The following is a 12,851-nucleotide window of genomic DNA, read 5'->3' as shown; positions in this document are numbered from 1 at the left end:
GGTGGATGTGAAGGTTGCATGGGTGCCTGTCCCAGAGAAAGCTTTCGGGTCAAGTTTGCCATCTCTGCTACTGACCCGGAGTGGACGGCCCCATTCTCTTGACTCTCATGACATCTCTGCCCTGGACCACCCCCTCTCTGTACCCTGGCCGGCTCAGCCTCCTTCACTGCTTCCTCTCCCTCTTCCCAACTGGCAGATGGCAGCACGCCTGGAACCCAGTCTGGGGTCCTCTTTTCTCCTTTGCCCAGTCTCGCTGGGCCATCTCCTCCAGTGCCCTGATTCTCAACACTCCCTATGTGTTCAGTTTGCCACCCAAGTTTCTATCATGCTCTGATCCCTCCTGAGGTCCAGATGGGATTTCCATCCCGTCGTCTGGTTGGCATCCCCTCTTGGCTGTCTCCCAGGTAACAAAACCTCAGTGTATCCAGACCAGCCTAAGAGACAGGGTAGTGAGAACCCTCAGCTTTGTGTTCAGTTACATGTGGGGTTTCCTCCCTGCTCTGCCACTTAGTGCTCGATAGAACCCTGAGCAAGTTACTTAACCTCTCCAGAAGCCTCTTCTGTAACAGGGGAGCTGTCTCCCCTACAGTCTCTCACGTAGAGGGCTGCGTAAGGGTTGAAATTGCGTGAGGAGAATGCACAGTGCCGGGTGTATCAGTATAGGGTGCTGAGAGGCTAGCCCCACCCTGCCCCGGGGTCTGGCCTGGCACTGAGTGGTGGTGTCAGCTACTGAGTCGGGGAAGCTGGGAGAGGACCAGGGTGGGGAGAAAGATGGGCAGCGCGTGAGTTTCCTGAGGTGCTGAACCAATGACCACAAACTTGGCGGCTTAAAACAGCACACATTTATTCTCGCACAGTTCCGGCATCTGGCAGCACTGTGCTCCTTCTGAAGGCTTCCGGGGAGATCCATTCCCTGCGTTTTTGGGCTTCTGGTGGCTCCTCTGTGCACATGGCTACCGCCCTCCAGTCCCTGCCCCTGTCTTCCCACAGCCTCCCCCTCATTGTGTCTCTGGGTCTTCTCCCCGACTGGAACAAAGAGCTGCTGGCTGGTGGGCGGGGTCGTCTCTCAATGGAGGACCCGATGGTGAGTGGCATTGTATGTTAATTCAAAAGTCCAGACTCCATTATGGAGGGTTTCAAGTCAACTTTCTTCTTGAGAAAGTGAAGATGCAGGCAAGGAATTTCATTTTAACCTGTTGCAGTTGAGGAGCCTGTGTGGGGACAGAAAAGCTCTGGAGCTCAGAAAAAGGTCAGGTTGGAGGTCGAGTGGAGGTTGCAGCCTTGGAGGGGAGGGGATGAAGTTACCTAAGGAGCCTAGGCCACGTGGGCGGGGCCAGGCACCAGACCGCCTGAAATGCTGTCTGTGGAGGGTAAGAGAGGAACTCAGTGAAGGAAAGGGTGCTCCAGGTGGTCGGGAGGAGACCGCAGAGAAGAAGGGAGAGGCCCCAGATGCCAGGAGAGGAGGAGTGTCCAGGAGAGAACTAGGGGGAGGGGTGTCTTAGCTTGGACAGCTGTAACTAAATATCATAGGCTGGGTAGCTTATAAACAGCAATATTTATTTCTCAAAGCTCTGGAAGCTGGAAGTCTAAGATCAAGGCACCAGCAGATTCAGTGCGTGGTGAGAGCCCACTTCCTGGCTGTAGACAGCCCCGTTCTTGCTGTGTCCTCACACTGCCAGAGCAGAAAGGGGCAAGCTCTGTGCCGTCTCTTCTGGGAGGGGCACTAATCCCATCGTGAGGCCGCCTCCTTCATCACCTAATCTTTCCCAGAGGCCACACATTCTAACACCATCCCATCGGGAATTCAGGTTTCAACATGGGAATTTCGGGGGGTTCAAACGCTCAGTCTGCAACGTCTTGGGGGAGGTGTGTGGACTTCGGAGTCTGAGGGCATGGGAAACCTGTCCTGCCACTTGCTGCCTTTGGCCTTTGGGAGTTGCCAGCCCTCTCTGAGGCTTTGCTTTTCTCACCTGGGAATCCTCCCTGCTGCCTAGGATCGGCATCCTGGCGGGCCTTCACCAGGTGCTGAGCAGCTGGCTTGAAATCACGAACCCGAGTCCATCCTTCAGCTGCCTCCGTCCCAAGCGGTGTTAGGCTTTCTTCTCCCTGAGGGTTGAGGATGGCCCTGCCGCCACTGCTGCTATGAGCTGATCCTTGGGGACTTGGGGGCCAGTGGGGAACAGTGTCCAAACATCGCTGGCTTCCTTCTGGAACCCTGCTTTGCCCCCATAGAGAGAGGCCTGGCCAGCAGGTTCGAGTCTTTCAGAACTTTCTGAGCCCCCTGCCCCTGTTCCTGCTGGGGTATAGGTGGGGCCCCTTCTCCCCCTCCTTCCCCCTCCTCTGTCTCCAGCCCTCCGGGCGCCTGCTCTCTGTCCTAGCACGGAGTAGGCACTCATGCCCTTTTTCTCCCATGAGCCCATCTTCTGATTGTCATTTGTCTTGTTTGGAGCTTTAGTAATCAGTTTCCAGGCAACAAACTGGCTTTAACTACATTCTCCTGGTTAACACCAGCCCTGAGCACGCCCGCCCTCCGTGCTGAAGTGCTTTCTGGGTGTGGGGCCTCTGCCCCAGCCTCAGGTCTCCCTCAGGGGTCCCTGCCCAGCTCGGGGCTTTTCGAGGTAGGTGCTGGGAGAGGTTATAATACATCAGTGCCCGAGTATGGGGGGCGTGCACCGAGCCTTGCACGGATTAGCGTTCATTAAGATCGTTTATTTAGTTAGTATTTAATCCCCACAGTGAGCCCCTGGAGTCTTTCCGGTGAGAAAGCTGGGCGCAGAGAGATGGTGAGGACCCATAGCTACTTGAGTGGCAGACCTGGGATGACGAACCCACGCTCCGTGCCACCAAAGCCTGTGCCTTTAACCCCTCGGCCAGCAGTGTCTTCAGTGGGCACCGAGGATATCATTTATGAAAACATCATCCTGCCACACGGGCAGGACCAAGCTCTAGGCTACTTTGGCCACAGTTTGTGTTCAGAGTGTTCTGTTGAGTGAGAGCGCCTCACGTCATCCTGTACCGGCCAGAGGACAGGCGCATCCAGACCCGATGACGACATTCTCTTCTTTCCCCGCCAGTCGTGTTTGCGGCTCCTGAGCTCGAGCAGGTCCTCGGCCCCTGCTCCGCCCCCGGTGGCTGGGCTCCGGTCCCCCGGCATGGCTGTGGCATGGGCTCGGGGCACACTCCCCCACCCCCGCCTCCCTGCCCACCCACCCCAGGCCCACACCCGGGCCGCCGAGCAGGACCCCAGGCTCCGGCCCCGGGCCCCAGGCTCCTGCCAGGCTCCCTGCCTCTCCTGGGCCCTCCAGGGGCTGGGTCAGCCCTTTACAACTCTTTCTCTCCTGGATGGCCCTGCCCCACGCCCTTCGTCCTCGACCCTTCTGCACAGAACACACCCAGCCTCAGACGGGAACTGCCCCCCACCCCGTCCCTACCTCCACAGCCCGGAAACTAGGGTGGCCTCCCCGCTGCATCCTCCCCCGACCCCCTGCCAGCTCAGCCCACCCTGCTCTTGTGCCCACTCCTTCCCGTGAAGTCTGTCCCAGCTGTGCAGATAAGCCCTCCCCGGAGTCCCCGTCCCCGTCCCCTCGCAGCTGGCTCCGCCGTTCCCCTACCCCCGTGCCCGTCTTGGCCTGGACTCTTCATGGTAAGGCCACCGAGTACCTGCTTGTCACGACCTCGCGAGCTTTTGACACAGTGAGTACCGTCTCCTTTTTGAAAGACTCTCTTCCCTTTTCTCTTTATCCTCCAGTCTTTGGCCGCTCTCCTCAGTCTCTTTTGCTCTGCATTCCCTAAATGTCGGCTTTCCGCAGGCTCTGGACCTGACTGCTCTCCTCACCACACACGCCGTCCCTGAGCCCTGGACGCCGTCCCCAGAGCCACCGCCCTGCCCCTCTTCCGTGCTCCAGAGCTCTGCGTCCTGCTCCCGAGACAGTTCCACCACTCAAAGCCCAGGGCTCTGTTCCTCCTCCAGAAACCAGTCCACAGTTTACAGTTCAGTGCCTTCTAGTCTATTCACAGCGTTGTGAGACAGTCACCACTATCTCATTCCAGAACGCTTCCATAGCCCCAGATGGAAACCCTGTGCCCACTGGCAGTCGCCGCCCATCCTCCACTCTCCCCAACCCCTGTCCCCAACACCTGTCAACCACTAATTTACTTTCCATGTAGATTTCCTTCTTCTGGACACTTCATATAAATAGAGTCATACACTGTGTGGTTTTACGTGCCTGGCTGCTTTCGCTTGGCGTGATGTTTCTACGGTTCCTCCATACTGTAGCATGTATCAGTACTCCATGCCTTTGTGTGGCCGAAAAATAGTCCATTGTATGGATACAGCACAGTTTATCCGCTCATTCATTGATGGACATTTGCGTTGCTTCCACCTGATCCCTGTTGTGGATATTCCTGCTATGATTTGTTGTGTACAAGTTTTCATGTGAATACCTGATTTTAGTTGTGCAGGAGTTGGAATTTCTGGACCAGATGGTAGTTCCATGTTTAACTTTTTGAGGAACCATCAGACTGTTTTCCACAGAGACTGTACAGTTTAAATTTCTACCAGCAATGTATTAGGGTTTCAATTTCTCTATATTCTCATAAGAGATGTGTCTTGGATGTTGACTTCTGCAAAATATAAGCTAATTGTAGACCAGATTTTGTTATGAGATTACCAAGGGGTGAGCCATATCCCCCTTTTTTGTTACATTTGCATTTTATTTTACTTAAATTACTTAAATAAATCTCACTGTTTGGGATTTACAAATTGTTTTATATAGAAGTTTTGTGGTAGTACAACTTTATTTTTTAAAATATTTATTTATTTATTTATATTTTTGGCTGCGTTGGGTCTTCGTTGCAGCACACGGGCTTTCTCTAGTTGCGGTGAGTGGGGGCTACTCTTTGTTGCAGTGCGCGGGCTTCTCATTGTGGTGGCTGATCTTGTTGCAGAGCACGTGCTCTAAGCGCGTGGGCTTCAGTAGTCGTGGTGCGTGGGTTTCAGTATCTGTGGCACATGGCTCAGTAGTTGTGGCTCGTGGGCTCTAGAGCACAGGCTCAGTAGTTGTGGCAAACAGGCTTACTTGCTCCGCGGCATGTGGGATCTTCCCGGACCAGGGCTCGAACCCGTGTCCGCTGCATTGGCAGGTGGATTCTTAACCACTGCGCCACCAGGGAAGTCCACAGTACAACTTTTTTATTCAGATATATGCTAGAACGTTTTAGAACCCAATTCGCCTTGTGTAAGATCCAGTTGTTAATCGTTTTCAAAACTGATGATGGGTGATGGAAGATTGTTGTGGGTTGAACTGTGTTTCCATTAAAAAAAAAATGTGTTGAAGCCCTAACTCCTGGCACCTGTGACTGTAGCCCTGATTTGAAATAGGGTCTTTGCAAATGTAATCAAGTTAAGACGAAGTCGTATGGAATTAGGATGGGTCCTAATCCAGTCTGACTGGTGTCCTTATAAGAAGAGATACAGACACAAGGAGAAGGCCATGTGAAGATGGGGCAGAGATGAACGTATCTATAAACCAGGAACACCTGGGGCCACCAGAAGCTGGAAGAGGCAAAGAAGGGTCCTCCCCAAGAGGGTTCTGAGGGAACACGGCCCTGCCAGTACCTTGATTTTGGACTTCCAGCCTCTAGAACTGCGAGAGGAGAAATTTTTGTCACTTTAAGCCACTCAGATTGTGGTACTCTGTTCCAACAGCCATGGGAAACTCATACAAGGATGTAGGAGGCTTATTATAAACAGATGAGTTTGTCGCTTCTTTAATGGTCTCTATCTGGTTAAAACTAGAAAGAACAGAAAAGTTAACTCAGATGAAGTGACATATATCTTTTGTTTTCACAGGCAAAGGGTGGGGGCTATGAAAGTGAAAGTGCATACCCAAACGCAGAACTCGTGTTCCTGGAGATCCACAACATTCACGTGATGAGAGAGTCGCTGCGAAAACTGAAGGAGATCGCGTACCCGGCCATCGAGGAGGCGCGGTGGCTGTCCAACGTGGACGGGACGCACTGGCTGGAGTACATTCGGGTACAGAGAGGGCCCATCCTTTACGTGCTTTCTGCTTAAGATTTCTCTGCAGCTGGGCCATAAAGCTATCTGTCTGTCTGTCTATCTGGATGGTTTCTTAGCATTGCAAATGAATGCATCTTTGCTGTGTACTTGGGCTTTCATAGTTTCCATGGGCAGCATCCAAACTGTGGTCTTTGTTGGGGGGGGCGGGTTGTGACATAACAGAAAGCAATAATGCTTGCCTCAGATCAGGTTTTTTGTTTTTTTTTTGGCGGTATGTGGGCCTCTCACCGTTGTGGCCTCCCCCGTTGCGGAGCACGGGCTCCGGATGCGCAGGCTCAGCGGCCGTGGCTCACAGGGCCCAGCCGCTCCGCGGCATGCGGGATCCTCCCGGACCAGGGCATGAACCCGCGTCCCCTGCATCGGCAGGCAGACTCTCAACCACTGCGCCACCAGGGAAGCCCTCAGATCAGGTTTTTAAAGTACTTTGTGGCCCTTTGATAAAGGACCCTATTTACTACTGTAGTTTTTTTCTTAGTGTAAGTTTCTCTTTTTTCCCTCCAGATACTAATGTTTCCTAGTGATTCTTAAATTGATTGCATTCTTGTTTGGTTCATTGACCTGAACTTCCAGTGTTCTCCACAGAATTCTTTTTGCTGTAATAGAAATTAAATGTAGCCTGGTTTAATGTGCCTTCTTTTCTGAAGATGCTTCTTGCTGGGGCAGTAAGAATTGCTGATAAAATAGAATCTGGGAAAACCTCGGTGGTGGTGCACTGCAGCGACGGTTGGGACCGAACATCCCAGCTGACGTCTCTGGCCATGCTGATGTTGGACAGTTATTACCGCACCATTAAAGGATTCGAGGCTCTCATAGAAAAGGAGTGGATAAGCTTTGGACATAGGTTTGCACTGGTAAGTTGAGACAGTGAGGTGCACGCTTCATTATTTTGCTATATCATATGCATATTTGTATCACACATCACACACACACACACACACGAGACGGCTTTGTGCTCTGTGTGAGACCTGAATTGCCATAAGAGAATGCCATGGACCTCAGCATTGTATGTTCCTGGCAGGGCAATCTTTTTTTTTTTTTCCACGTAGGTATGCCTTTATTTTTGTAAAGAATTAAGGTAAAATTCACGTAACATAGAATTAACCATCTTAAAGTATATAGTTCCACGGCATTTAGTGCATTCAGTGCTGTGCAACCACCATCCCTATCTAGTTCCAAAACATTTCATCACCCCCAAAAGGACACCCTGTACACATTAAGTAGTCACGCCTCATTTCCCTCTTCCCACCAGCCCCTGGAGACCACTAATGTGCTTTCCATCTCCCTGACATAAGTGGACTCACACAATATTTGTCTCGCTGCGACAGGCTTATTTCACTAAGCACAACGTTCTCAAGGTTTATGCATCTTATAGAACCTATCAAATTTTATCAGTAATTCCTTTTCATGGCTGAGTGGTATTCCATTGTGTGGATATACTGCATTTTGTTTATCCATTCACCTGTTGGTGGACACTTGGGTTATTTCCATCTGTTGGTGATTGTGAATAATGCTGCTGTGAACATTGGTGTACCAGATTTTGCCATACAAAGTACCATAAGACTGGGTGGCTTAAACAACAGAAATTTATCGTCTCATCATTCTGGGGGCTGGAAGTCCAAGATCAAGGTTCTGACAGGGTTGGTTTCTCCTGATGGCTCTCTCCTTGGCTTGCAGACAGCTGCCTTCTTGCTGTGTCCTCACATGGCCTTTCCTCTGTGCGCACACATCCCTGGTGTCTCTCTGTGTCCAGACTTCCTCTTCTTATAAGAACATGAGTCAGACTGGAACAGCCTCATTTCAACTTAAGGCCTTTAAGGATGTGATTCTCTCCCAATGCACTCACATTCTGTGGTACTGAGGGTTAGGACTTCAACAGTGCTGGACACACAGTGGTGCTCAGTTACATGTATCCTCCAGTTTTAATCTTCTAGTGACCTTGCGAGGCAGATGCTACCATGGATAGATGGGGAAACTGAGTATGAGCTACCTGCCAAGGTCACCCAGCTATTGAGGGTACAGCCAACCTTCAGGCAGGGGTTTCAAGCCTGCAGTCACTCACCCACTGGGTCTGTCTACTATTCCTTCCCTCGAGTTTCTGTGGATGAGCTCCTACCTGAAGCCAATTTCTCTCCTTGCCCACCTGTCCCGTCATCCGGCTCATGGGTGGTTCCTGCCTCCATCTCCCCTCTCCCCTTGATCGTTTCCATTGACAGAAACGTGCTGTTACTTATCCCATCCTAAAACCCAACCCTCTTGACTGTACTTCCCCCTCCAGGTGTCACCCTGAACATCTGCTCCCCACTACAACAAATCTGCACAAAACTAGTCTGTTCTGGCTCTCACTGTTTCTCTCCTTCTGGTCTCTCTTGAACCCGCTTCAGCCAGGCTTCCTCCTCACGCCCCTGCACCTTCGCCCTGCCACTGCTCTTGTCACAGTCACCAATGGCTGCCACTCTGCCAAGTGCTTCTCCTATTTGGCCTGAGCATTTGATACTGGTCATTGCTCCCTTCTTCTGCAAACACTTTCTTCCCTTGGCTTCTAGGTGGCTGCAACCTTCTGAATTTCCTCCTACCTTCTGGTCCTCCCTCTCTCCCCAACTTCTTCTTTTTTTTTAAACACCTTTATTGGAGTATAATTGCTTACAATGGTGTGTTGGTTTCTGCTGTATCACAAAGTGATTCAGTTATACATATAAAAACATCCCCATGTCTCCTCCCTCTTGCACCTCCCTCCCTCCCTCCCACCCTCCCTATCCCACCCCTCTAGGTGGTCACAAAACACCGAGCTGACCTCCCTGTGCTATGTGGCTGCTTCCCACTAGCTATCGATTTTACATTTGATAGTGTTTATAAGTCAATGCCACTCTCTCACTTCGTCCCAGCTTACCCTTCCCCCTCCTCGTGTCCTTAACTCCATTCTCTACCTCTGCGTCTTTATTCCTGTTCTGTCCTGAGGTTCTTCAGAAGCATTATTATTATCTTTAGATTCCATATATATGTGTTAGCATGCGGTATTTGTTTTTCTGACTTACTTCACTCTGTACAACAGACTCTAGGTCCATCCACCTCACTACAAATAACTCAATTTCACTTTTCATGGCTGAGTAATATTCCATTGAATATATGTGCCACATCTTCTTTATCCATTCATCTGTAGATGGACACTTCAGTTGCTTCCATGTCCTGGCTATTGTAAACAGTGCTGCAGTGAACATTGCGGTACATATCTCTTTTTGAATTATGGTTTTCTCAGGGTATATGCCCAGTAGTGGGATTGCTGGGTCGTAGCGTAGTTCCGTTTTTAGTTTTTTAAGGAAGCACCATACTGCTCTCTATAGTGGTTCTACCAATATACATTCCCACCAACAGTGCAAGAGGGTTCCCTTTCCTCCATACCCTCTCCAGCATTTATTGTTTCTAGATTTTTTGATGATGGCCATTCTGACCAGTGTGAGGTGATACCTCATTGTAGTTTTGATTTGCATTTCTCTGATGATTAGTGATCTTGAGCATCCTTTCACATGTTTGTTGGCAATCTGTATATCTTCTTTGGAGAAATGTGTCGTTAGGTCTTTAGTCCATTTTTGGATTGGGTTGTTTGCATTTTTGCTACTGAGCTGCTTGTATATTTTGGAGATTAATCCTTTGTCAGTTGCTTCGTTTGCAAATAGCTTCTCCCATTCTGAGGGTTGTCTTTTGGTCTTGTTTATGGTCTCCTTTGCTGTGCAAAAGCTTTGAAGTTTCATTAGGTCCCATTTGTTTATTTTTGGTTTTATTTCCATTTCTCTAGGAGGTGGGTCAAAAAGGATCTTGCTGTGATTTATGTCATAGAGTGTTCTGCCTATGTTTTTCTCTAAGAGTTTGATAGTGTCTGGCCTTACATTTAGGTCTTTAATCCATTTTGAGCTTATTTTTGTGTATGGTGTTAGGAAGTGTTCTAATTTCATTTTTTCACATGTAGCTGTCTAGTTTTCCCAGCACCACTTATGGAAGAGGCTGTATTTTCTCCACTGTATATTCTTGCTTCCTTTATCAAAGATAAGGTGACCATACATGCATGGGTTTATCTCTGGGCTTTCTATCCTGTTCCATTGACCTATATTTCTGTTTTTGTGCCAGTACCATATTATCTTGATTACTGTAGCTTTGTAGTATAGTCTGAAGTCAGGAAGCCTGATTCCTCCAGCTCCATTTTTCTTTCTCAAGGTTGCTTTGGCTATTCGGGGTCTTTTGTGTTTCCATATAAATTGTAAAATTTTTTGTTCTAGTTCTGTGAAAAATGCCGTTGGTAGGTTTTTTTTTTTTTTAAACAAATTTATTTATTTTATTTATTTATATTTGGCTGCACTGGGTCTTTGTTGCTGCTCACGGGCTTTCTCTAGTTGTGGTGAATGGGGGCTACTGTTGGTTGTGGTTCTCAGGCTTCTCATTGCGGTGGCTTCTCTTGTTGCAGAGCATGGGCTCTAGATGCATGGGCTTCAGTAGCTCTGGCTCACAGGCTCTAGAGTGCAGGCTCAGTAGTTGTGGCGTACAGGCTTAGTTGCTCCGCGGCATGTAGGATCTTCCCAGACCAGGGCTCAAACCCGTGTTCCCTGCATTGGCAGGCATATTCTTAACCGCTGTACCACCAGGGAAGCCCACATTGGTAATTTGATAGGGAGTGCATTGAACCTCAATCAAAGTAGATTGCTTTGGGGAGTATAATCAATTTCACAGTGTTGATTCTTCCAATCCAAGAACATGGAATATCTCTCCATCTCTTTGTATCGTCTTTAATTTCTTTCATCAGTGTCTTATCGTTTTCTGCATACAGGTCTTTTGTCTCCTTAGGTAGGTTTATTCCTAGGTATTTTATTCTTTTTGTTGCAGTAGTAAATGGGAGTGTTTCCTTAATTTCTCTTTCAGATTTTCATCATTAGTGTATAGGAATGCAAGAGATTTCTGTGCATTAATTTTGTATCCTGCTACTTTACCAAATTCATTGATTAGCTCTAGTAGTAGTCTGGTAGCATCTTTAGGATTCTTTATGTATAGTATCATGTCATCTGCAAACAGTGACAGTCTTACTTTTCTTTTCTGATTTGGATTCCATTTATTTCTTTTTCTTCTCTGATTGCTGTGGCTAAAACTTCCAAAAGTATGTTGAATAATAGTGGTGAGAGTGGGCAACCTTGTCTTGTTCCTGATCTTAGTGGAAATGCTTTCAGTTTTTCACCACTGAGGATGATGTTGGCTGTGGGTTTGTCATATATGGCCTTTATTATGTTGAGGTAAGTTCCTTCTGTGTCTACTTTCTGAAGAGTTTTTATCATACATGGGTGTTGAATTTTGTCGAAAGCTTTTTCTGCATCTGTTGAGATGATCATATGGTTTTTCTGCTTCAGTTTGTTAATATGGTGTATCACATTGATTGATTTGCATATATTGAAGAATCCTTGAATTCCTGGGATAAACCCCACTTGATCATGGTTTATGATCCTTTTAATGTGCTGTTGGATTCTGTTTGCTAGTATTTTGTTGAGGATTTTTGCATCTATGTTCATCAGTGATACTGGCCTGTAGTCTTCTTTTTTGTGATATCTTTGTCTGATTTTGGTATCAGGGTGATGGTGGCCTTGTAGAATGAGTTTGGATGTGTTCCTCCCTCTGCTATATTTTGGAAGAGTTTGAGAAGGATAAGTATTAGCTCTTCTCTAAATGTTTCACAGTATTCACCTGTGAAGCCATCTGGTCCTGGGCTTTTGTTTGTTGGAAGATTTTTAATCAGTTTCAATTTCAGTGCTTGTGATTGGTCTGTTTATATTTTCTGTTTCTTCCTGGTTCAGTCTGGAAAGGTTGTGCTTTTCTAAGAATTTGTCCATTTCTTCCAGTTTGTCCATTTTATTGGCATATAGTTGCTTGTAGTGATCTCTCATGATCCTTTGTATTTCTGCAGTGTCAGTTGTTACTTCTCCTTTTTCATTTCTAATTCTATTGATTTGAGTCTTCTCCCTTCTTTTCTTGATGAGTCTGGCTAGTGGTTTATCAATTTTGTTTATCTTCTCAAAGAACCAGCTTTTCGTTTTATTGATCTTTGCTATTGTTTCCTTCATTTCTTTTTTACTTATTTCTGATCTGATCTTTATGATTTCTTTCCTTCTGCTAACTTTGGGGTTTTTTTGTTCTTCTTTCTCTAATTGCTTTAGGTGTAAGGTTAGGTTGTTTATTCGAGATGTTTCCTGTTTCTTAAGGTAGCATTGTATTGCTATAAACTTCCCTCTTAGAACTTCTTTTGCGCATCCCATAGTTTTTGGGTTGTCGTGTCTCCATTATCATTTGTTTCTAGGTATTTTTTTATTTCCTCTTTGATTTCTTCAGTGATCACTTCGTTATTAAGGAGTGTATTGTTTAGTCTCCATGTGTTTGTATTTTTTACAGTTTTTTCCTGTAATCGTTATCTAGCTTTATAGCGTTGTGGTTGGAAAAGATACTTGATACGATTTCAGTTTTCTTAAATTTACCAAGGCTTGATTTGTGTCCCAAGATATGATCTATCCTGGAGAATGTTCTATGAGCACTTGAGAAGAAAGTGTATTCTGTTGTTTTTGGATGGAATGTGCTATAAATATCAATTAAGTCCATTTTGTTTAATATGTCATTTAAAGCTTGTGTTTCCTTATTTGTTTTCATTTTGGATGATCTGTCCATTGGTGAAAGTGGGGTGTTAAAGCCCTCTACTATTATTGTGTTATTGTCGATTTCCCCTTTTGTGGCTGTTAGCATTTGCCTT

General features: G+C 47.2%; 1 protein-coding gene across 4 annotated transcripts in view; it reads left to right on the top strand.

The window, feature by feature from the left end:
• The window catches only part of MTMR1 (myotubularin related protein 1), a 96,639-nt gene that overhangs the window by 61,884 nt on the left and 21,904 nt on the right, over positions 1 to 12,851 (top strand). For all 4 annotated transcript variants that reach the window (XM_060002354.1, XM_060002353.1, XM_060002356.2 and 1 more), the window contains 2 exons: positions 5,852 to 6,037; positions 6,727 to 6,933. In XM_060002354.1, coding sequence (XP_059858337.1) covers positions 5,852 to 6,037; positions 6,727 to 6,933 — 393 coding nt within the window. The remainder of the gene's footprint in view (positions 1 to 5,851; positions 6,038 to 6,726; positions 6,934 to 12,851) is intronic.

The sequence above is a fragment of the Delphinus delphis genome, chromosome X (assembly GCF_949987515.2).
Source record: "Delphinus delphis chromosome X, mDelDel1.2, whole genome shotgun sequence".
Lineage (NCBI taxonomy): Eukaryota > Metazoa > Chordata > Mammalia > Artiodactyla > Delphinidae > Delphinus > Delphinus delphis.
The sequence above is the reverse complement of the archived record's forward strand: the minus strand, read 5'-3'. Positions and strand labels throughout refer to the sequence as shown.